The sequence below is a fragment of the Musca domestica genome, unplaced genomic scaffold, assembly GCF_030504385.1.
Source record: "Musca domestica strain aabys unplaced genomic scaffold, Musca_domestica.polishedcontigs.V.1.1 1, whole genome shotgun sequence".
Classification (NCBI taxonomy): domain Eukaryota; kingdom Metazoa; phylum Arthropoda; class Insecta; order Diptera; family Muscidae; genus Musca; species Musca domestica.
This window is the reverse complement of record NW_026712114.1, coordinates 45,158,720-45,182,540: the sequence shown is the minus strand read 5'-3', so window position 1 is coordinate 45,182,540 and position 23,821 is coordinate 45,158,720. Positions and strand designations below refer to the sequence as shown.

General features: G+C 30.1%; 2 protein-coding genes across 3 annotated transcripts; one reads left to right on the top strand and one right to left on the bottom strand.

Moving 5' to 3' along the window:
• Positions 1–2,195: 2,195 nt before the first annotated feature.
• LOC101891359 (RNA-binding protein squid) lies at positions 2,196–16,480 on the top strand. Of its 2 annotated transcripts, XM_059123492.1 has the most exons (8): positions 2,196–2,503; positions 6,638–6,678; positions 6,775–7,049; positions 7,121–7,361; positions 8,010–8,126; positions 13,947–14,054; positions 14,316–14,574; positions 15,406–16,480. In XM_059123492.1, the coding sequence occupies exons 1-7, from the start codon at positions 2,352–2,354 to the stop codon at positions 14,384–14,386; spliced, it is 1,005 nt and encodes a 334-aa protein (XP_058979475.1). In that variant the 5' UTR covers positions 2,196–2,351; the 3' UTR covers positions 14,387–14,574; positions 15,406–16,480. The 2 variants fall into 2 exon arrangements, with proteins under 2 accessions (XP_058979475.1, XP_058979483.1); XM_059123500.1 differs by lacking the exon at positions 13,947–14,054 and having other exon boundaries at positions 2,198–2,503.
• Positions 16,481–20,437: 3,957 nt separating this feature from the next.
• On the bottom strand, positions 20,438–23,170 carry LOC101891660 (P2R1A-PPP2R2A-interacting phosphatase regulator 1). The gene has a single exon (XM_005186820.4). It carries the CDS (start codon positions 22,763–22,765, stop codon positions 21,428–21,430), a length of 1,338 nt encoding a protein of 445 aa, XP_005186877.2. The 5' UTR covers positions 22,766–23,170; the 3' UTR covers positions 20,438–21,427.
• Between the last annotated feature and the right edge of the window lie 651 nt (positions 23,171–23,821).

Sequence of the window (23,821 nt, the reverse complement as noted above, 5' to 3'; positions counted from 1 at the left end):
ATTTTTGGCGTTACTTTTTTCTTTTATTTCCCCTTCACTTCTTTGCGTCCATCCAATGTAGTGTGGTTTCGCCTTCGTCTGCTGCTTCTGCTACTACTCTTCTTCTTTTTTGTGTATTTTTTGCAATTCTACGTTTTTTCTCTTTGTGGCAAAAGAAAAGAATTTTATTCGCGCTTTGTATTTATGTACTCCTCTGTCGGCTGTTCAATTTCAATTTTGTCTTCTAGGAATTGTGTTTATACACAATTTATGCTATTCTTTTGGAAATCACAGTTTTGTTCAATTTTTTTTAATATTTTATGTGTAAGTGCAGTGCTTTTTTGTTTTTATATGCGAAAAATAATTGCAAGTTTAGCGTTGAAATTGAAGTGTTGAAAATGAACTCTTTTTTTCTTTTTCTTTGATGTTGTTAGAAAAGGATGAATATATTAAATCGAATGAGAGAAGCGTATTGACGGGGCGGAAATTAATGATGTTAGCTGCGAGACAAAACATTTAAAGACATGGCAATATCTCAATTTTTGAAGCAAACTTCAAAGGGAAAAAAGGAATATAACATCGTGACATAAAATTCGCCTTATGTTATCGAATCAAAAGTTAAGCCCATTCATTCATGTGAATGTTCATGGTGATTGTTAGAAGGAAGCAGCAAAACCTAGAACAAACACCGTCATCAAGGAACTCTGTAATTTCATTACTTCAGCCAAAATTGAATTGTAAACAAAAATGATGTCATATGTCATATTCACCATGGAACTAGTTCAATTATTTAGTTACTTAAGTATTCACTAATATGTAAGCAAAACTAGTCTTGGTATATAGGTACTACGGGTACCTATCCAACAATTACTTTTCAATAAACCAAAAAAAAAAAAAAAAAAAAACCTAGATGATTCGACTCGACTGTAATGTTAGTGCCAAATTATTATTATTTCCTTTTGATATAAGTATATCAGGTATATACACTTTTAATATAAAATTTTACGTCATTGCAGTGTTCAGAATTTTTGGCTGATGATAGAAAATAACGTTGTTATGCAATTAAAATTCAATTCTTGTTCTATGAAAATGTGAAATGAAAACTTTTATAAAGGAAAGAAATGTCAAATGAAAAATTTTATAAATGTTATTTTTCATTTCACATTTTCATAGAACAAGAATATAGAACTGCAAGAATGTAATAGTTTTTACTAGATAACCGATTTTCCCATTATGATATTGAAGAAAATTGCAAAACTAGTAGATGTGTGCAGGAGCTGGAGCAGCTGATTAACAGCTCACAAGAAAACATGAAGAATAAGAATATGAAAGCATTAAAATTAAGAATTTTAGGAATATTTAAAAATCTAAATTCCAAAAAAACTTTTAATTTACCTTTTTTCGTTGCAAAACTCTGAAATTAGGATTACTTACAATAACAATTTTCTAAGTTGTTGTTGAATTGTGTATTTGTTGTTATTTTGCTTCTACTTTCTAAAAGCCCATTTAGACTATTCCCTTATACGATGTTCAAGGATATTGTCTTGATTTATCTGCTTGATTCTAAATGCATTCAAAACTTGGTTTTGTTTTAAATCAAATGTTTAATCGAAACATTTTGCCATAAAACAATGCCTTTTGCTCCTAAAAATGTACTTTTGTAGTCTGTGCCGAAATTGGCAATATTTACTTTTAGAAATAACTATAAAAAGAAAAACACGAAAACATAGTAGATTCTTGCAGGTACTGGATTAGAACAATTCTTGCAGTTCTGGAACATATTTTTCATGGTAGAAAAATACAGGAAGTTGCATCGACGCTATGTCAATATTTTTAATATGTTTTTTTTTTTTTTGAGAAATAAGTAGATTTTTATAAGTTTTGTTATACGACCCCAATCAGAGATTGTTATGATATGTATTTTTCAAAAATTTTAACGATTTTGACATATTTTTTAATTTCATTTTTTTTTTCAAAATTGGTTTGCCAGCAGTTGTGTTGATGCGACTGACTGTATTCTTCTACCATAATATTTTTGTGAAGTAAGTAGGTTTTTTTCAATTAGCTTGTGTGAATGTATTGTTTTTCGAACTTTCAAGTGTAAACGTTTGTTAAGCGTTCAGCTTAACGATATTATGTACTCTAGGCATAGTTTGGATTTCTTTAAAAATCGATAAAAGTCGATTAGCGTAGAGTCGACCTACGCATCCCTATTCTGTCTTTTCCGGCCATATTGTAATTATCAGCTATACGGCTAGCTAGTGTCGTTGGTAAAAGAAAAAGTAATCTGGGGAAGAGAAATATTGTGTTTTTTAAAGAATAAAGTGAAATTGTTTTTAAATTAAATTAACCTTTCACATACCACACAAAAAATGGCCGACAACAAGAATCAAGATTGTGAAATGAATGGCGAAGATTTTTCTCAAGACGTCAGCGCTTCAAATAACGAAAAAGAAAATGGAGGTACTGCCGGTACCACCAATGGAAACACGGAATCAACTAATACTACACGCGATGACGACAGGTATTTACTAAAACGTCTAATATATCGGGTTTATACCGCTGAGTAATAAAGCGTTTCTGATTTTCTTCCAAAACGAATATGTTACGTAAAGAAATATCGGTGGGAGCTTTTAGCAGAAATTTTTTGATTGGTACACATGATACCACACAGAAGAACAATGGAAAATTGGGGGTCGTATTGCATTATTTGTACGAACTCTCGATAGATGTATACTTGCGGTTTCATGTGATTTTTCTAGCGAAGAGTCAGTCTCTTAATGGGCGCGTGAATGTACAACTGTACTTCAAAAATTGGGAGAAATAGAATAACATGGAAAGGAATCGCGCCATTTTCTGACGTCGAAAAATAGTCTAATATTAATGAATATTGTTTTGTATTTTCCTTTTTTTTGTCTTGAGAGAATTTTTAGCTGAAAGCTGCTGTTTGTGTTATAGAGAAAGTGAGGTTAAGAATTCCTTTCATTTTGAAACGCGTGCTTTGGTTTCTTGGCAATTTTTTGTGTTATTCCCTTTTCTACGCTCTTTCGTATATTTTTTTATTCATTTGTTCGATTCTCAAAATGGCGGTTCGTTAGTTTGCACTGCTGTTGTTATTTACTTTTGCCATCATAAATTTTGTTTTGTGTTCATTTTCGTTTGTGTATTAATTTTCACCGGCCCCTGTACTTTTTTGTTTTGTATGTATGTGGCGTCAATATAAAAATACACCAAATAACATTGTTAACAGCGTTCATGTTTTGTTACCAAAAATATTAAAGGTACATATTTTCCAGTGTTTTGGCAAATTGATAGCGAATTAGAGAATGCTTATTTAATAAAAAACAATTTAACAAGGACAACAAAATATTAAAGACATATTTTCTAAACAATAGTTAGTTTTTTTTAGTTTTTTTTTTTTTTTTACAAGAATCGATTTTACAAGCTATAATATTAAAATTGTTGTCAGTAGATTCAATTAATCAGCATAGATAATTTCATCTGAAATTTTGGTTTAATTTTCAAGCACATTTACTCAAACATGTGATACTGTGGTTCCATTACGCATTGCATCCCAACTTGATTTCAATAGTTAACATCCTGAATGTTCGATACACTGATATTGAATCAATCTAAAAATCATCTCCGAAAATTTTAATTTATTTTGTTATTTTTATGATTTTATTTCCGACAACTCTACTTTAGCTTATCCCTTAGTTTTAGTGGGCGATGCAGCTAGTTATTGTTGAGGGAGCGGCTATTTCACTCTGAGACATAGGTCTGTTGTGGTTATATCAAAAATATAAAGAAAAGTACAAAAGATGTTAAAAAGAGAATATATAAACTTGAAGATTTATCATGCAACATTTAGTCAAGGTCTACCAATTAAGTCAATGGACATTGCTGTAAAGTTAAGTGAACACACATTTAAAAATTACCGCAACACGCCCATCTAATACCCGACGTGACATACAATGTACTCACCTTCTCCACTAGGGTAAAATGTTTTGTACTTCCTATTACCCAAATATGCAAGGTCCATATCTTCAAGGGAACCAATAAAACCACAGCAAAATAAAAAAATCTTTCAAATGTTATTTTTTCAATTGCACACCTTCACATTTTTATTATTGTTTGTTGTTAACATACACATTTGACATAAAGGAGTACTGTCTGAATTTCTTTGAATTTGTTCAACTTTTAAAATTTAAACGTTCGATGCATTTCGGGGTAGCATTTGGATAAAAATGTGTGTTCAGAACTTGTGCTGACGTTAGGATGAGATTGGGGTGTAAAAGTTAAGCAACATACTGTATTCCCTTAAATCGCCTTAAAACTCAAATGCGAAACTAAGTTGTGCCGAAAAAAAGTTAATAAAAAATGTTTATAATAGGTATACCTAGGGTCCTTGGGTACATTGGTAACTCGGCCGTATGAAATATGGGTATGACAATAATTGAAATAGTGGCCTAACCTTGAACAAATTCGAAACGTTGCTATGTTCAATGCCAATTCCGATTTTACATTAGGCAAGCTTAGCAGAGAGGAAATGTAAAAAAATAGCTTGTACTGGCAAATCCTTTTTGTAGTAATTTTGTAATAAAATATGTAATCAGCAACTACAGAAAAAGCTAAATTTCTGAAAACAAATTGCCTTGCACAAATGCGAGAGTCAAGTTCAAAAGGGAAAATAGAAATAGCCGCAATTAAAATTGTCTAGTCTAAATCAGTACAGAGTGAAATATTTATTATCTGCAATGCTTTTTTAATTTCGAATAATTATACGAAGGATATTTACAATTACCAAAAATTATATTATGTCGAAATTCAAAACATGTTTGGTTTCCTCATAGGCATAATATTTCTATGTTTGATATAAACCCCAAAATAATTCTCAGATTGTCTTTTGTTAACAAATATTTGCATTTGAAATGCAATATACAATATTACCAGACATTTATTGACCCCTTGTCGTATTGTCGATTTGGAATTCATTACTTAACATGGTTTTGTTTACACGACTAGGTTTGCCTAAAATGCCTATCTGTATTGTTGCCCTTTGTATTATATTCACTTCCCTTTATCCACACCTCAATGTTATATTACAATTTTAAATCTAATTTATTCTATATTATTTTACAATACTGAGTTCAGCTTTCCCTTTTCAAATAAAGTATACGTGATTGGGTGGATTCTTACAGTATAAGCATATAAAAATTATTATAAAACGTAATTAAGCATATAAAACTACGTATTTAATTTATTGACTGTGCAATTAAAAATGCTAACAAATAAAGCAATATTTTCAAAACATTATTGTTGGTTTTTTTTTTTTTATTTTGTAGTTTCCAAAACATAACATTTACCTCGTTCTTGAAGCATATAAAGTTACTATTTAAGAAAGATGTCCAATCATTGTTTAGTATTAAGATAAGCAATAATTAAAAAAAATTAGAACAGAAAAAAATTAATTTTGTTCAGAGGAGACGTTTTGTCGATCAAAAAAGAAAGATTTATTTAAAATACACAAAATTGACACAGCCTGGTTCTTTATCCCCAATACTCAGTACTTATCCTACCTACCACCCCCCATACCTATATCAACAATTATAATTACACACACAGACACTCATTTATAAACTACTAAATTATTTTCCTGTTGTTTGAGCGAACTAATCTTGTTCCTCTCCGGCAGGTACTATATGCCAATAACAAACCTACTCTAGCTTCTAAGTGAGGAGACTTGTTTAAAACTTACAGCAACAAGTGGACTTTGATGAAGATAAGAGAATGAGAGATGTTGATGATAGTGTGCCAACAATCGAAAAGTAATACCTGGAAGGCAGTTGCGTGCACAACAATGCGAGAGGATACAAACAACGGTACAACGAACGAATGCTTGCTTTCATCATACGCCTCTTCACGAAAGACGATGGTATTTATCATAGTAAAGCATACATAAAATACACCAAAACTCTATTTTGTCGAAATGCATAAAAGATTGGATTAAAGTTTTATCTAAAATAAAAATATTGTATATTTTTCATGTTCTTGTTGTTTTGCCGATACTTAAATTCTCTTAGAATCGATTGATCGCAAAGTCGTCTTGCCTTGTCTCTCAACCAACAACTCTACACAAAAAATTAAGTCATCTACAAATCATAAATTAGCGGTGTTTTAACGATTTCAAGTAATTTGTCGTCACACAATAAATACTGAATATCTTAGATATTGATTTTTATCAAATTTTGGCCTTTTCACTTTCTCTCCCGTTTGCGTCTAGTGTAAATAAAAAATAACGTAAGAAATCTCGTATTATATCTCTCATTAATTATTGATATAAATTTAATTGTTACTCGTCACAATTCTTCCTCTTGATCGCCTTGTAAAACAATAAAATTATTTGAAAATAAAACATTTTTGGTAATGATGAATTTTAATTAAAATTTCATAACTTTGTAAGTTTTCTGCTGAAAATTTGTCGTGCTTTGTAAACAAATTTAAATACGAAAATATGTTATAACGTAAATTTTTCAAAAAATACATTTTGAAAAAACATGTGATTTTTATACACATTATTAAATTATATCCATTTTACATTCTTGCTTTTTCATATGTGTTTAATAAAATTGTTTCCTGTTTTACTTTTAATTTTCAGAAAATTGTTTGTTGGCGGTTTGAGCTGGGAGACATCAGAAAGTAAGTGAAAATCATCAATCTACCAAAATTGTTTTCATTCTCAGATTTCTTTTATATGCAGCAAATTAATTTATTTTTACTTTTTAATTTTCACAGAGGAACTACGTGAACATTTCAGCAAATTTGGTGAAATTGAAAGTATTAACGTTAAGACCGATCCACAAACTGGTCGTTCTCGTGGTTTTGCTTTCATCGTCTTTGCATCTACCGATGCCATTGACAAGGTTAATGAAGCCGGTGAACATGTTATTAACAACAAAAAGGTTGATCCTAAAAAGGCTAAGGCTCGTCATGGCAAAATCTTTGTTGGTGGTTTGACGACCGAAATCAGTGACGATGAAATTAAAACATACTTCAGTCAGTTTGGCAATGTAAGTATTTTATCATATTGGCCTTACATGTATTAAATTTTTTCTTATCATTATATGTGATTTTTTTGCAGATTGTGGACGTTGAGATGCCATTCGACAAGCAAAAGTCACAACGTAAAGGATTTTGTTTTATTACTTTTGATTCGGAACAAGTTGTTACTGAATTGTTGAAGACACCAAAACAAAAAATTTCCGGCAAGGAAGTTGATGTTAAACGTGCTACACCCAAACCAGAGAATCAAATGATCATGATGGGAGGTCGTGGCGGTCGAGGTGGCATCCGTGGTGGACGCGGCGGTTATGGACGTGGAGGTGAGTAAACATCGAACATTGTATATGGGTATATCAGAATCTTAATAGCTCAAAGGCCCTAATTTGTTAAATCATTTTAATTTGTTCAAATCATTTTGAATCACGAGATTTCTCTTTGCACTTGTTACTTATTACCAACATAGATATTTGTAACTGCTATGTATCTATAAACGACACTTTTGTTAAGCAATATGACTAGTCTAACTGTTTTACATCAGGAGAACTTTTAAGGAAAATATAGAGACCCAATGAGAAGTTTTTAAGACAAATTTGATATATATTTTGTCATTTTCTCATTATCCTGTTTTAAATGCCTTTACTCATGACTATTTCAAATATCAAATAATTTATATAAAAATAAGTTATTATTCTTATTAAGAAATATTATTGGGAAATATCACGTTAAAAAGAGGATAAAAGTTCGTGGAAGTTATCGAAGTAAACGAAAGAAACTCGCTGCATGAAAACATTTTTCTGAAAATTTATTAAGGCGTTGCAATCTTGCGGGGAAATCTTAGTTGTCTAACTTTAAACAATTTTCACTTCTAATATTTAAAAAATCAATTTGGTTTTTATTTATTTTTATCAACTCTTTCTCATTTTAAATTTTAACAAACGAATCTTGATTTTTTTCTTTTTTCATAAAAGGTTATACCCACCAATGGTCCGGTGGTCCTGGTGCATACCCTTCTTATGGTAACTACGGCTATGATGCCGGTTATCCCGATTACTATTACAATGGCTATGGCAGCGATTATGGCTACGGTAAATACCAAACACCTTATAATAGTAACACACAGACCAATCCTAATTATTACAATAACAATCCCAATGCCTCTTATCATAAAAATAATAGTAATTATCAGCAATTCAAGTAAATTAGGCATATAATATCAACAAACAAAACGAAGAAAGAGAGTGTGTACAGAATAAACAAGAAATGAATGAAGAATAAAAACGTCAACCCTAAAAGCAAATTTTAATATTATCCAAGCCATGCCACCTACAAAGAAAAATTTAACACAAATTCAAACAATACACAAAATAGTAATGGACAAGCCGAAGAAAAAAACACACAAAAGCAAAAAAAAAATATATGACATTTGTAAGAAATAGTTACATACGAACTGGTTCAAATTATGTGAACTACCACTGATGATTACTATTATTTTCATTGATATTTGATTAGGACAGTTCATCTATATATATACATATATATATAAAAGCCTTATATAAAAAACATTATATTCTTAATACAATTTGTTTGATTTTACAAGAAAAACAAAAACAAATCTTAGACAAGTTAAACGTAATTATTATTTTTGCAATTATAAAATTTTTAACACATTTTTTTCATATAATAAATATTCTTACTACCTATATACTTTTTACTTCTTATATTTTTTAATTATATTTTTTGATTGTTTTAAATATTTAAAATAACAAATTTGTTTCAATATTGGTAAAAATTCTAATCACTTGAACGTAATTTCCAACATTAACGTAAAAGATAAACAAGAAAAAATGAACATCAACCAAAAACTGACGAAGATAGTGTGTTACATAATAATAAAGAAAAACTTACCATTAATGTTGAATTATACGAACCAAACGGATGTATTAATCAACAAAGAATATAACTTAAAAATAAACACAAACGCAAAAAAGAAATACCATATCCTAAATTAAGAAAATCGATTGAGGATGGGATATATCCTACATCCACATGCCCAAGAAAGTAATGAGAAGGCCAATTGTCGGAATGGCAGAGAGAAAAAGGATATAAATAGAAATTTTGATCAAACATTCATAATGTATTTACACTTTATGGTGGTGTACAAAGGATTATAAACATCATATACCTCATAGTGCCAAACATATTTCCGTAGATGCTTATATGTTGCCTTTTTATTAAGTATATATGTATATATACAACATACACTCACCTAGATATATGAAACATTACAAATTTGTTAGATACTATGAATAGGGCTTCATAAATAATGAACTGATTTTTCAGGGCCAAGCCAAAATTACAAGGAAACAATAACGCCGGGTTCTTTTTATGTTGGACGAAAATACCAAACCGATACATACAAATAGAATGTGCATTTGTGATAGGTGGGAATGACAAATGTATTATAGGCCTGTTTCTCGTTATGGCTACACATAGAAAAGACAAGCAAAGGACAAATTTGTAACAGGTCTCTAAATAAATGCATTTTTATTCTACGTTTCGCATATTTTCTTCCGTAAATATTTTGTATTGAGGGAAAATTTGGAATTATATCAAAAACCACTGAACATAAAAGTTATGATGATTTTTCGACACTCAAGAGATGCATAGACCGATGCGGTGTCTCAACCAGACCATGGCTACTGCAAAAATTAGATGGGTTGATTACAGTGTCGACCACTATTAGTTTTGTGGTGAATTTGAATTCCATTTGAATATATTTTTGTATTCAATAATTATGTCTCTTGAAAGTTCTAACATATGTATCTACCCAAAAAACCCCTAATATACATAGAGTTTATTTATTTTTATGAATATATATTTATTAACAACATATGTTTGGCTTTAAGCCAAATCAAAAATCAAGCCTTTTTGTGTATCACTTTTTGTGGTCACTATTATATATTGTATAGAAAAAGTGTTATAATTTTTTATAACAATTTCTATTTTTAATAGGACATATTTATAATCTTAGTAGATGATTGATTGGATAAATGATGCATATGTTTTTAATATGCATTCAGAGAGGAAATTTATACACATGAGAAGCGTTGTCGTTTTACCATTATCATTGTAACGTGGGATTGGCTTTTTGCAAAATTGTTTTTAGCATTTTGAAGGCCTCTGAGTGCATCTAGGCCAAGCATTACAACTTCCACAAGATTAGTTGAATATTTCCCCAATTCCACTTTACACACACACACAATTATACATTTTTATCATTTTCCATAGAAGACCCCAGAGTTTTTCATTCCCGTTTTGAGGCTGCTATATAATAAATAAACGTTTGTTTAGAAAGTGCAAGGATCTATTGTATGATGTTACCGCTTTTTAGTGCAATACGTGTGTATAATTATTGTTATAGCATTACGATCTCAACAAATATCCTACATTTTTTTCTAACAAAAGTCTTTCAGGTCTCTACCATAGGGAAGTAACAGACAGGAGTTTCTAAAGGAAAAACATAGTAAATAGTAACCTTTTATTTGCTAAAGGACGAAAATTATACGAAAAAACACATATATTATGAGAACTTTTTCCATTAAACATATAAATTCAATTAAAGCAAATATTTTTATGGTCCAGCAAATAATACCTTTTTTAATATGCGTAAATGCGGCGTTTACGTTTTCTATTGTTTAAAGCTAAAAATACACACTTCGTCAATTTTGAAACAAACACCAATAAAATATTTGTTTATTAAATACATTTTAATAAGATTTGAAACATATATATTTAATAAACTTTTTTTATAAAAATTACATTTTTTTGCTAACAGTCCAAAAACACAAAACAGGAAATAAAAAAAAAAAACAATGAAGCAATATAAAAAAAAAATTTATACTTTTGTGTTTATGGATTGTTGTTTTTGTAGCATAACATAAATATATGTAATTTTTCATAAAAAATTGTTCTTTTTATATATTTGATCACATAGAATGATTTGATAATAACAATTTGTTTTAATTAAATTTTAAAATTTTATGTTTATATTATTATGTAACACTATTTTATATTATATATTTGAAAAAAGTAAAGTCATTTTAACCATAATCCCTCTTGCATGTTTCTCTCACTGTTTTACTATTCAAAAAATCAATCCTTTTTTTAAATTTAAGTTAAAAGTTTTAAGCAAAAACTTGATAGTTTCGCAGAAAAGAAAAAAAGTTGGATATTCTGTCGTAGTTTTTGTTTTTTGCTTTATTTTAATAATATATTGTAACATTTTATCATACCTTTATTTAAAAAATATAAAAAATATTGTAATGCCGAATTTTCAAATGTTTCGCCTCACAATACACCATTTTATTATATATTTCCCCTTGGATAATATCCACAACGTTTTGTTTTTATATAAAAATAAGTTCAATTTTTTTTTAAATTTTTAATACATTTAACCTGGTTTTGTGGTTAATTTTTTTTGGTAATTAATTTTTAATAGTAATTTTTAGTTTAACTTTGTTATGTTGTAGTTTTAAAAATTAATTTTTGTCTTGAACTATTTTTCTCTTTTTTTCTATTAAAACCCAAACTAGATTTAGTTGTTTTTCCGAATTTTGCGAACAAATCATAATACAAGAAATTTCTAATTTTAATTTTTAATACTCTATTCAACTTTTAAAGGTAATTTGTTTTTGTTTTTCTGAAATCAAATAAATGAAGATTTTTTATAATAATACACACCTTTAATTTTATAACAAAATCGGAAATCTGAATAATCATAATATCTGCAATTCTGAATTGTATTCAAATATATCCAAAACTACTCTTTGTTGAATGAATCAATAAATTATTACACACATATACATATATGGTGAGGTGAGACATTAAAACACACAAAGAATTAGCATGTCAATGGAAAATAATTGAGTCCAACCATTAAAGGGCTATACATTGTTTTCCATGAAAATCAAAATTGTGAAAGACAATACGCTAAAATTGTTGTGTGGGAAAATAAGGTAAAAAATCACAAGTTAATTTTGTTGAATACATTGAGAAAGCATGAGAACAATTAATTGCAACATAATATTCTTTAAATAAAATTTTAAAAGAGAGAGATATGCAATTATTTTAACAGAAGGAAACAACACTAGTTTTTCTTGAAGAGCAGCGTCGCTTTGCGCCCCCCATTTTAAACATTGTTTAAATTTGACACTACAAATGTTAAAAAAAAACTACAGAGAAAATTATATCAAGACCAACAGGTTTTTTAAACTTCCATCTTTTATTGTTTTTTATATTATACCGCATCAAAACAACTATGCCTTTATAATTATTATAATTAGTCTTATATGTGTATGTATTTACAAACAAAAAGAGCAAATAAAAGTAAAAAAAAAAAAAAAAACATTTATAAAACATCATTGTCTCTGGTTTCTCATGTGTTTTCTTTAGAGAAAAAAAAAAACGATACTTGGCGGCGATTTTCATCTTTATTTTCCTCATAACAATATATGTGTGTTAAATAACTTACAAATGCATATGTGAAAAATAATTGATAGTTATACCAATTTGATTGACGGTCTTTCAAAGTGTTATCAAAAAATTAAAAGGCATCCACTGGAAGAAAAAAAATAAATATTGATAAAAAAAACAAAAAACAACAGCTGCGCATTTCAATTGCAATTAAGTATTGCTTAAATCTTCAAAACACAGAAAATAAGAAGGTGCCATTATATGAATGTTATACTAGACCCAATACCAATTTGATTGACGGTCTTTCAAAGTGTTATCAAAAAATTAAAAGGCATCCACTGGAAGAAAAAAAATAAATATTGATAAAAAAAACAAAAAACAACAGCTGCGCATTTCAATTGCAATTAAGTATTGCTTAAATCTTCAAAACACAGAAAATAAGAAGGTGCCATTATATGAATGTTATACTAGACCCAAGAAACCGTCTTGAATAATTTTTTAAGGTGTGGTTTCACCTGTCAAAAGTTACTTCTTTCCTACCCATTATGACTTTTATACCGTTATTCGCCATTCACCTAATTCAAAATTTTTATGACTGCAAAGATTTCAGAAAATCCCGACGCATAGTGTGTCGCGTTTGAAAACTAATGGCAATTTTTCTCTCATACTGCCCAAAAATACATTTTGTATAACTGTTTTGGAAAACACAATCAAGTGTATAGTTCCTCATTCAATTTCTCCGCCCTGTATTTATTTGTTTAATACAAATAACAGCGCTTAACTTAAAATTATAAAACTTTATATGCTAAAAATGATAAACTCTTGAATTGCATTTGATTTTTGCCTAGAATTCTGTATACGAATTAAAAAAAATATTTTTAATAATTTGAAATTATTTATCGGTAAGTAAACAAACGGTTATGGTGTTACAAAGTTTGCAGCTAATTATTTATAATTTGGAGTATCAAAATACACTTCTCTCTAGCTTAAAAATAAATTATATACAATACGTAAACTTATTTCCTGTAATTGGTTTTAAACAACAAATTTGTGTTTTAATGATATCTCACCATTCACCATATATGCAGGCGCATAGAATATATAATATTAAATAAACAATAATTTTGACCGAATTTATTTGCACACACTGTTTACACAAAAACATACATACGTTAACAGATGAATGTAGATTTTAATCCATAAAGTAGATGAGTGTTTATTATATACACAAGTTATTTATGATTTGTTTTATTCTTGCTTTTTTCTTGTGTCATTTCACCAAAAATACGCAAATGAACGTTTAAAAATATATACCAAACATAACTGTTAAAAAAAAAAAAAAAAAAAAAACAAATAATATATAAACGAATTGTAAAAAAATGTAATTACAATTATTCACAACACCTTCCACATAAAAAACAATCAAATAAAAGACTATGGCTATGCTGGAGGTTATGATGGCTATGGTGGTAGCGGCGGTTATGGTGCAGGAGGTGGTGGTGGTCGTGGTACCGGTGGACCTAGAGGAGGTCCCAAAGGAGGTAGTATAAACAATTAAAATCAATATAAAAACTAATGCAACAATTCAATTCAATTGGCAAAGAATAAACTCTAACAAAAAACGGTCAAAATTAAAAACAAAAATTAGTAATATATTTTTGGTTCAAAATTGTGAATATCTGTGCACTTCTGTTAGGAATATGTATGTGTGTAAATTTAGTTTAATAATATATTGTTTGTATATGTACCCATAACTTAATTATGTATTTTTTCTATTTCATTTTTTTATCTTTAAATTATAGGTGTCGGCGGCGGTTATCAATCGGGCAAGCAAAGAGGGACAGGACGTCAGCCCAGACATCAACCATATTAATTTTAATTCAACTTCCTTACTCCATAACTACAAAACATAAGCAAAGATTAAAAAATATTTTTTAATTATAAACAAAACACAAACAACAAACCTAAGCAACCGAAAGTCTTTCTAGAATTATAAACGGCATTATGCTATTGAGCAGCATAATAATTAAAGCAAAAGATATCATAGTTTAGTTCGTTGTGGTAAGTCTAAATATTTAAAAACATTAATAAATATATATGATTTTTCAATAGAATGTCCTTTGCGAAACATTGACGAGGTGACACATCTTCTAGCGGTCTAAGTCTGGAGCATGAAGACTTCTTTAGTGCTTAAAGGGCTGAAATAATAGCTTTTGTTCATTACGATCTCGGCGACGTTTGATTTGATAGAACCGAATTTCTTAAGAAAAATTTTTATCTATTATAATGTCCAAATAAGGGTTTCCTGATTTATGATGTGATCTGTGGATCGGAAAATTTGGTTCTGTATCATGATAGTAGAGATTTTTTGAAGTGATGACCCTTTCTGGCTATTGTGCGATAACTAGTGGACCGTATACTCCAAATCGACATTTATTGTAACTGAAAAAAATTATTGGGCAGAGTCTGGACAATTTGGACAAATCAGACACAGCTTTTTAGAACAAAGTAAAATTATAAATTTTCAAAATTACTAAATCAAGTCATTTTGTTTGATTATGAGAACTGCATGATTTTTCTCTCAAGTAATTTTATTTTTATGGGTCGACATCAATAGTTATGTTCCAATGTAATGGTGTATTTCTAATTTTACTTTGCTACTAATACATCGATTTAAAATATGCTGACATGGATTCACAATACAGTTTTTGTAATCAATCCGTATGAAATTATAACCAACTCTCTCAAAGCTGTGGTATATAAGTAACAATCAATAGCTTCCAAATTTCTATTTATAAAAAGCACCGCTTGTGTCAATTGAAACAGAATTCTATTCATAATGTTAGAAATTTTATTTACAGCTATTTTAACCCATTTTCTTTTCTTTTTCAGCGTTCTTTTTTCTACAAGTTATTCAATCATATATTCTTAAACAAAAGATCAGTCATTCATACATCTCTATTAAATCCATATGTAAAATATAGTTCTTCAAAGACACAGGGAAATTCTAAATGTATAAAACTAATATATTGAACTATCAAAACACGTGGATTTCATATAGTTTTTTATGGAAATCCCGTTCTATCGCCGTAGTCTATATATTCTGAAATTGACAAATAACAACAGACACAACAACTACCATTCCAGAAAACAAACTCATTGCGGTTACTTTAAAAGCAGCAGTACGTACATCAAGCCACAGACTTCATTTTCAACCACACACTGTTTTTCATCATATTACCCCGCAAACACACATCTATATATTCAGGCTTAATTTCCTTTTTCACAACATTACTATTTTATTTTTTTTTTTGCTACAGTCTAGTTTAAAAATGTTTGTAATATTAAATTTAATAAAACAAAACAATACCTTAATTATAAAGCCAGTTTCTCGGTTTACTAATTCTCTATTACTATTGCAGAGTGTGCTTCAAAATAAGTTTTTTTTTTATTTTTAAAAACGTATTGAAGAAACCCACCTCATATATACATATACTATATAAAACATAGATACATATATAACAAAACAAACAAAAATAAAACCAAAACTTTACTTCATTTATGGGTTTATTCATTTCTTACCACGTTTTCTCTAAATATATATTTATATATATTGATCCATCATACAAACCTACCTTTACATCATCGTATCTATTTACCACATAATACTTAATAAATATTTTTTTTCTTCATTACTAAATCAAGCAGACTTTGATTTTTATATAAGTTGTTCTCATTTTTTCCACTTTATTTTCCTTTGGCAATATTAAGTACCCTTGATGATATACAATTTATACTATTTTTTTATTACTTTTAAGAAATGTATTGTAATATTCACAACACTTTATATAATGTAATAGAACAAGCAAACTTTGAACAAAAAAGAAGTTATACAAACGTAAGAAAATATTGAAGATTAATAAAAGGTTCTAAATTGATAACAAAGACCACCAAAACCTATACAAAATTAATGTGTTTTCTTTATTTGGAATGATGTAACACAAGGGCCCAAGAAGACATAAATTCTGTATACGTCGAAAATGTTGACCTGAAACAGAGCTGAGTTCATGGTTCGTCCTTGCACCAAAAAAATTGACTGCAACATTCATTTCATATCACTTCGACATAAAATGTGACCAATATTTTTTTTTAAATGCATGGAAACATTATTGTATTAACGGACATAGGCAAACCCATTCAAAGTGCCAATATATTCTGAACATTGGGAAAGATTCATTCTACGCCAAACAAATTGACTTTGTAAAATTTCATATACATCTAAATAAAATGTGATCTTTATTTTTTAAGAATGCAGGGAAAGATTTATGGACTGACGTACATAGGCGAACCCACTCAAAATGTCTATAGATCCAGATCATGAAGCGAACTATCGGTCTCTATATATTCCCTTGCATGTTACTACATATAAAAGTACACGGACATAACTATTATAACGATTGACGTTGTCGTAGTTAGTGTTTTTCGGTATCATTGTACTTTATCCCACTACAGCATTTAACAACATGTTTTAATAGATTGTAGTACATTTTCGGGAACAGTCGTTAAAAAAATCTAAAACAACATTTTTTCAAAGTGTAACGCCATTCTAAATGGTGCCTTGGTTTATCACATTAATTCAACGCATGCTGATTTCAATACGTCAACGCCAATCGTAGAATGGCTATAATTCTAAAACAGTGGACCACGTATTTAGGCAAGTCATTAAATACTGCCAATTTCTTTATTTTTCTTATACGAATGTATTTAATATATAAGAAACTATTTTCGGCGTTTTGACAAAAAATTTCATGAGTCCGTTTTTCTTACTGTAGTATGAAAATTTACCTTGATTTAAGTCTTTTGAAATGTTTAATGTTATTCCTTAAATTATCTGTTTTATCTTGATAATAACTATATCAAATGTGTTATTTGTAATAGACAAAATGATCTATTGGTGAAAGACCCATAGACGCTATTTTTATTCTTTATAGGAGTTGTTTTTCAATAACTCTTTGGTAGAATATTCACAGGAAAAATCCAGCTAGAATTATGGGGAGTTATGGCTCTTTCAAAAACTACGATACTCCCTTGCCCCTAGTATATTTCTACACTGATAAAGGTTGTCTTTTTGCTATTATCTTTTAATCAACACAGGTTTATTTAACCTTGAATCGTCTTACAAACGAACAACACCTGCAAATCAATATTACCGATGGTTACCCTTTAAGTTCTAGACTTATTAGAAAAAAATAAAAAATCTCCCGCTGACATGGTTACTCGTGATAACAATTTTTCAAGATTAAACGATGATAAAATGGTTAACTAGTATTTCCTGACTTTTGCATTATAAATTATAAAGTGTGGGCTCACAAAGTCGTCCCGGACTATATGCTGGCATTAAGCTTTTTCAAAATGAATACTGAAGTCAATCTGCTCTTGGTCTATATATTTTTAGAAGGATCCAAAATGGAAGAATTCTCTGCAGCGAGTAGATTATAGTTAAATGAAAATTTTGTAATTGCGATAGTACAAGTTTTAAGTTCTGCATTGTAATGTTTCGAGCTCTTTAATGCAACTTAAACTTGCATGTTCGAACTCATTAAAACTTATGGAATGGAATTGAATCTTGATGTTGGAAAACTTACATGATGGAATTGAATAAAACTTTCAAGATTGAGATCGCTCGTCCAATGACTATCTTTGTGAAAAGAGGCTTTCACATTTTCTTACAGAATACAAAAAACACCGATTCGCAACAAACGCCGATTTCGAAAAATAGAGTAAGGATTATTATGCCACTGTTCTGTAAATTCGCTTAAGGAATGATTTGCATCGCGTAAAAGGGGCGTCTTTCTAAATCTAAATAAATCTATAACATTTTAATTTTTCTATATTATTTCTTTTCATAGTCCTTTCCACGTCCTAACTCCATAAGTCACCAATAAGTTTTTTTTTGTACGTACGTAAAAGACATTTCGTCAATATCAATAGACATACATCTATTAACTATCGCTTTAAACTCCTATTAGTCACCTAAGAAGAATTCGCATATCACAATATACAAAAAAAGGATATGAAAAAAAAAACTTATTGGACCTACATACCACCGCCATGACTATTTTATGTCAAGTTATATGCAATTATCTATATATATAAAAGAAAGGTGTGTTAGTTACTACGCTTATAACTTAAAAACCGCTGGACTGATTTTAACGATTCATACAAATTCAGAATTCCTGGCCAAAAAGGACAAAATCCGAGAAAATCGCGTAAAAATGTGATATATTAAGATTTTCATTTTGACTTTTGAAATGTACAATAGCAATATTTTATTTTGCATGATTTTTTTTCCATTTTTGAAAATAAGGAATTATTTTCACAATATAAAAGAAAGTTATGTTTGGTATTACGCTTATAACTAAGGAACGGCTTGACGGATTTTGACAATTCATACAATTTTGGAATGGTATCCGGTCAAAAAAATCGCAGTAAAATATGCCAAAAAAGTGCGAATGAAAAAAAATCTATTTGATGTGGATTTTTTCAAATTTGACATACTATATTGAAGCGAACATTTTTTATTATTTTGACTTCTGAATGAATAGTATTAATAATGAAACGAGTGACCTACGTACATCCTGCTTATTTCATATGACAATAATCCGTCCAATGAGAACACAAAAAATGCAATTCATTGGGACTGCAATCAGTGAAATATCGAATATAAAGGGTGCAAAATGGAAGAGCGAGTTCAACATTTAGTAATAAAATGATTTATATCCTTCCAGAAATTTTTCCTAAACTTTCATCGCTTTTGCAGGTAATGATAATAATGTAATACTTAGTTTACATTTTAACCATATTTTGCATGCTAATTTCAATAAAGGTTGGTAATTTGATAAGAAACCATCCTCGCAAAAAATGATCACATTTTGGTATAACCATCAAATGATTTAAGCAATTTTCGGGGTCTTGGACATTTTTATTTGACATGTTTGTTTCTAAGGAGTAGGGTCCATCTTGGTCTTGACCACATTCATCAATTGATTTGGCTAAAAAAATTGTATTTAGGCTACTCTAGGGTGGAGAATCATCTTACAGATAATTGTCCTTATAGGCATTCTTCTCTTGAGTATAGTTGCAATATTAGTGTACCTCCAAGTCCACTTTCCCAAACAATGTGTTGTCAGAATATAAAATTTTGTATTCTATTCAATTTGTAACACCCAAGAGAATATTGGTTGGGAACGTAGATTTGGCATGTACGTCTATATGACATAAACTCCGAAATCTCAAACGCTTTCAGTCGGAAATTGTGGCAGAAACATGAAAAAAATGACGATTATTAATTTCTCGATATTCTAAACGTTGTAAAAACAAATCCCAAATCACATCTCATTTGAATGGAAAATGTTGCTAGGCTCTTTACAATACCACAAATTGAGCCGAGTTTCCACATGGGGCTTTATAGATGTTCTATATCATATACGTTTTTAATAGGCTGAAAAATAAGATCAGCCTATTCAAAATAGCTTGATTATCTATTATAATTTTTGCAATGAATGTTTATTTCTATTTAGAAATTACTTATAAGAAAAAAATGTGCCGCTTACATAATTCAGATCTGTGTTCAATTTGGCTTTAAAAAATTAGCATTATTGACTAAAAGTACGGGCCGGCAACGCGGACCGGGCCAGCTAGTATTTAATAAACTAGAGAACTTTGTAATGTATTATTGGTATCCAAAGCTTCTTTATTACTGATTGAACTGTAAAAAATTTCTAATAAAAGTTCCCGGTCGATGTAAGTCCCGGATAGGTCTAATGGTCAAAATCTGTTGCGGACTTACTTTTGCGTACACTTTAATTTACCCATATCATTTACTGCGAAAATGTAAGACCTAGGATAATATAAATACAATATCTTAAAATATCAAACATAAACCAACATCGTTTTATTGTTTTGAATATTTTCACAAATTTTATTTTTTTACTAATTCGAAATAGTTTCTAAATATAGGGACCATAAACTTAACCATTATCAATATTATTAAAGCGCACGGGGTACATTAAAACATCTAAATAATAGGCATTATTATACAAAGAAAAACAAATTGTTTTTTTAATTATCTTAGATAAGAGTAAAATTTATCGATTAGAACAAACGTTACACAAAACATAAGCTTGATGTGCAAAAATAATTATTATAATAATTTGATGATAGGAAGGAAAGGAGGGATGAGATGAGAACGATGCGTATTCGCGTTTAATACATCTGAAAACTACATCAAATTTTAAACATATGGTTAAATACAACTAAAAAGAGTTATACATAATTTATACATAAATATGATATATATAGTGATATATATATATTTTATTTAAATACGGATGAATAATGGCAACGGAATATTAAATGAATCATCTTTGATTTAATGTTGTACACATAAAGAATGCAATCTGCTGAAAATTTCGAACAAATTTCAAATAGGTACAATTTTTTATAGAATACTAGAGTAATATACACAGACTGAAATTTCAAATCAAAAAGTTATTCGAACATTCTTTAATGTATGGTGGATTTTGCAAATCTGTAGATAAGCAGAAAAGGGATTAAGTAAGGCTTATAGCGCAATAGTTTGAACCTTGGTTTCAAACATCCGTCCGTAGACAAATAATAAATTTACCATGTTAAAGACAATTTTGTTAACAAGTTTCTACAGACAGACACGTGTAAGGACGTTTAAGCATGGTTACTATTGCTTATACGGTAAAGTTTCACTTGAATATTTCCTAAAAAGCATTTCAAAAAATGGTTTAATAAGTAAATAACTAACTAATATCTAGTATTTCTGATTTTGTGTCATTTCAAATACTCCATGTTGGTTGGTAGGTACGATCCACAGGGAGAAAGCTTACATTTTATCTTCCAATGCATTTGTTGTGGTTTCAATTATCATTTTGTTGCAACATTCATCTAATGCAGTTGCATGTGGTTTTATAATATCCATTAGGGTAGATTCATCCTGTATGACGGGTGGCAAGGATTCGCGTAGAAGTTTTTCAGTAATAGAAATGCCTTCGTCTAAACTGTTGCTGTTACCCACAGACATGGGTTCACTGTTATTAGATGCTCCTGATAGGGCATTCGATGAAGAGGATGATGACGAAGAGCATGAATTGCTAGCTAATGTCGAGCCGGATTCGATTACATCTCCACCGAACGATGAAGACGACATTGGCGACGAACAGGCAGAGTTGTTTTGGTTCATGCAGGAATTTTGATTGTGTGTATATAATTTTGAAATCAATAATTTCGGTGTGATGCGTCCATCATATGTACCAGTGCCCGAGTCAGGACTTGGGCACACCGAACTTGAAGGCGATTGGCATATTGGAGACGACCCCCGACTTTCGCAAAACATTTTCTTGCTTGGAGGCTGAGAGTAAAGGGAATTCCAAGTACTACCAATGGATGATGGCTGTTCATCCAATTCAAATTTTCGTTTGACTGGACCTAACTGTGATGGTCTGATAGCTATGGGAGACATTGAGCGTCGTGTGGCAAAGGTACTACGTCGAGTTGGAGATGGCGATAAGCCATATGGAAGACGTAAATTGGCACGATTGTTTGTAGGACTTGGGCTGGAGCAACCTCCACTGCCGTTATTAGGTAATGTACCCCCAACAACAACTTGTAAAGAATTGGTTAACTCATCTGATGACTTGCATGACCAGTTCTCCGCAACCAAAGAAAGATCTTCCCAGCTTTGTGATATTTGTATGGCACTATGTACCTCTCGTTCATGATTAACTTCCCTTGAATTCAACCCATCCACGCATTCTTCCTGTCTCAGTTGTGATATGCGAGGTGTAACACATCGTGTTGATTGTCCGCCTCCATTATTGTTGCCAGCGCTTGTTGCTGCTCCCCCAGATCCAGCACATCTGGCTGGGCTGTAACTTGCTGAATACCTTCGTCCTCGAGGAGCAAATATATTGAATACTGGAACAGGTGAAACTTCCCTAGAAGGGGGTTGCGATCGCGGTATTGGTACGCTTAAACATCTCTTGAGAGCTTTTGAAGATAGCACAGTTGTAACTGTCGTTGCCGTTGAATCGCCTTGATTTATTGCCGTCACCGCAGCACTAGTTGGTAAAACTTGCATTTCGGCCAATGATTTATCCACTTCGTTTTTGCTACCTTTCTGTGTATTCCCATCATCTTTGACTGCCTCTAAGTTAACTTCCATTTGTATAGTGCTCAGTTTTTCGTCCGTTTTATAATATCCGTCACGCAATTTTCCTCTTTTTCACTTTTTAAGTTAGGTATTTAGTTTTTCTTTGCGTTTTTCAGAATTTGATGCAGCCAGCGTTTGTTGGGGTTCTTGATTTTTTCTATGTGGCAGGGTTCGGAATTTCTCTTGTGTATTGTATTTGCACGATAGCAGCAGCAGAAAAAAACATCAACATGCTAACAAACAAATAACATGGAAAACCTGCAATCCGACGAACGTGTGAGAAAACTGGATAACAACGAATTGGACTATCAACTTAATAGTGGGCATAAATAAATAAATGTCAAGTATAGACAATTTAAATGTAGCATAAGATATCAAACTATTTCAAATTTCGTATTCCAAATTCTCCACCGATTCTTTAAAATATTAAGCCAAAAACATATGACAATTAAACCTATCACATGTAAAAGGATACCTTATGGTTTTAAAATATATTTGCGATTAATGTGTTGTACGATAAATCTGTTTAATGTTTTTGTATAAGTGTGCACGCAAGACTAAACAGACGCAACCATTTAGTGCAAAACACTTTTGATTAGGTGGCATTCAGCTGTTTTTGCTGACAACTATATTGAAGCGCGCCTGTTTTAAATTTTGTTGAAATTAACAAGAACACCATCCACGAGGAGAGTACAGTGTGATTTATTTTTTAACTTCATTTTTAAAAACATCTTTTTGGTTTAGTTGAATTAATTCATCTGTTTTAGAGGTGCAAAAATGTAAAAATTTTAACAAAGATAACCGATTTCTCTTTATGATATCGGAAAAAATGGCAAAACTAGTAGATTCTTGCAGGTTCTGGCATTTAATTGCCTGAATAATATTGTTTCTTTCGGTAGTCTTGTAATGTAAAGGCATATACATATGTACAGATTTTGTATGTATACATATTACTTTGAGTAAAAAAGAAAATAACTTTGAAAATTTTCAAATTTTGTTGAAACTTAATTCATATTAACAGCTTTCACTTCATTGTTCCAGCAGCTGTGTCGCTGCGACTACCTGTAT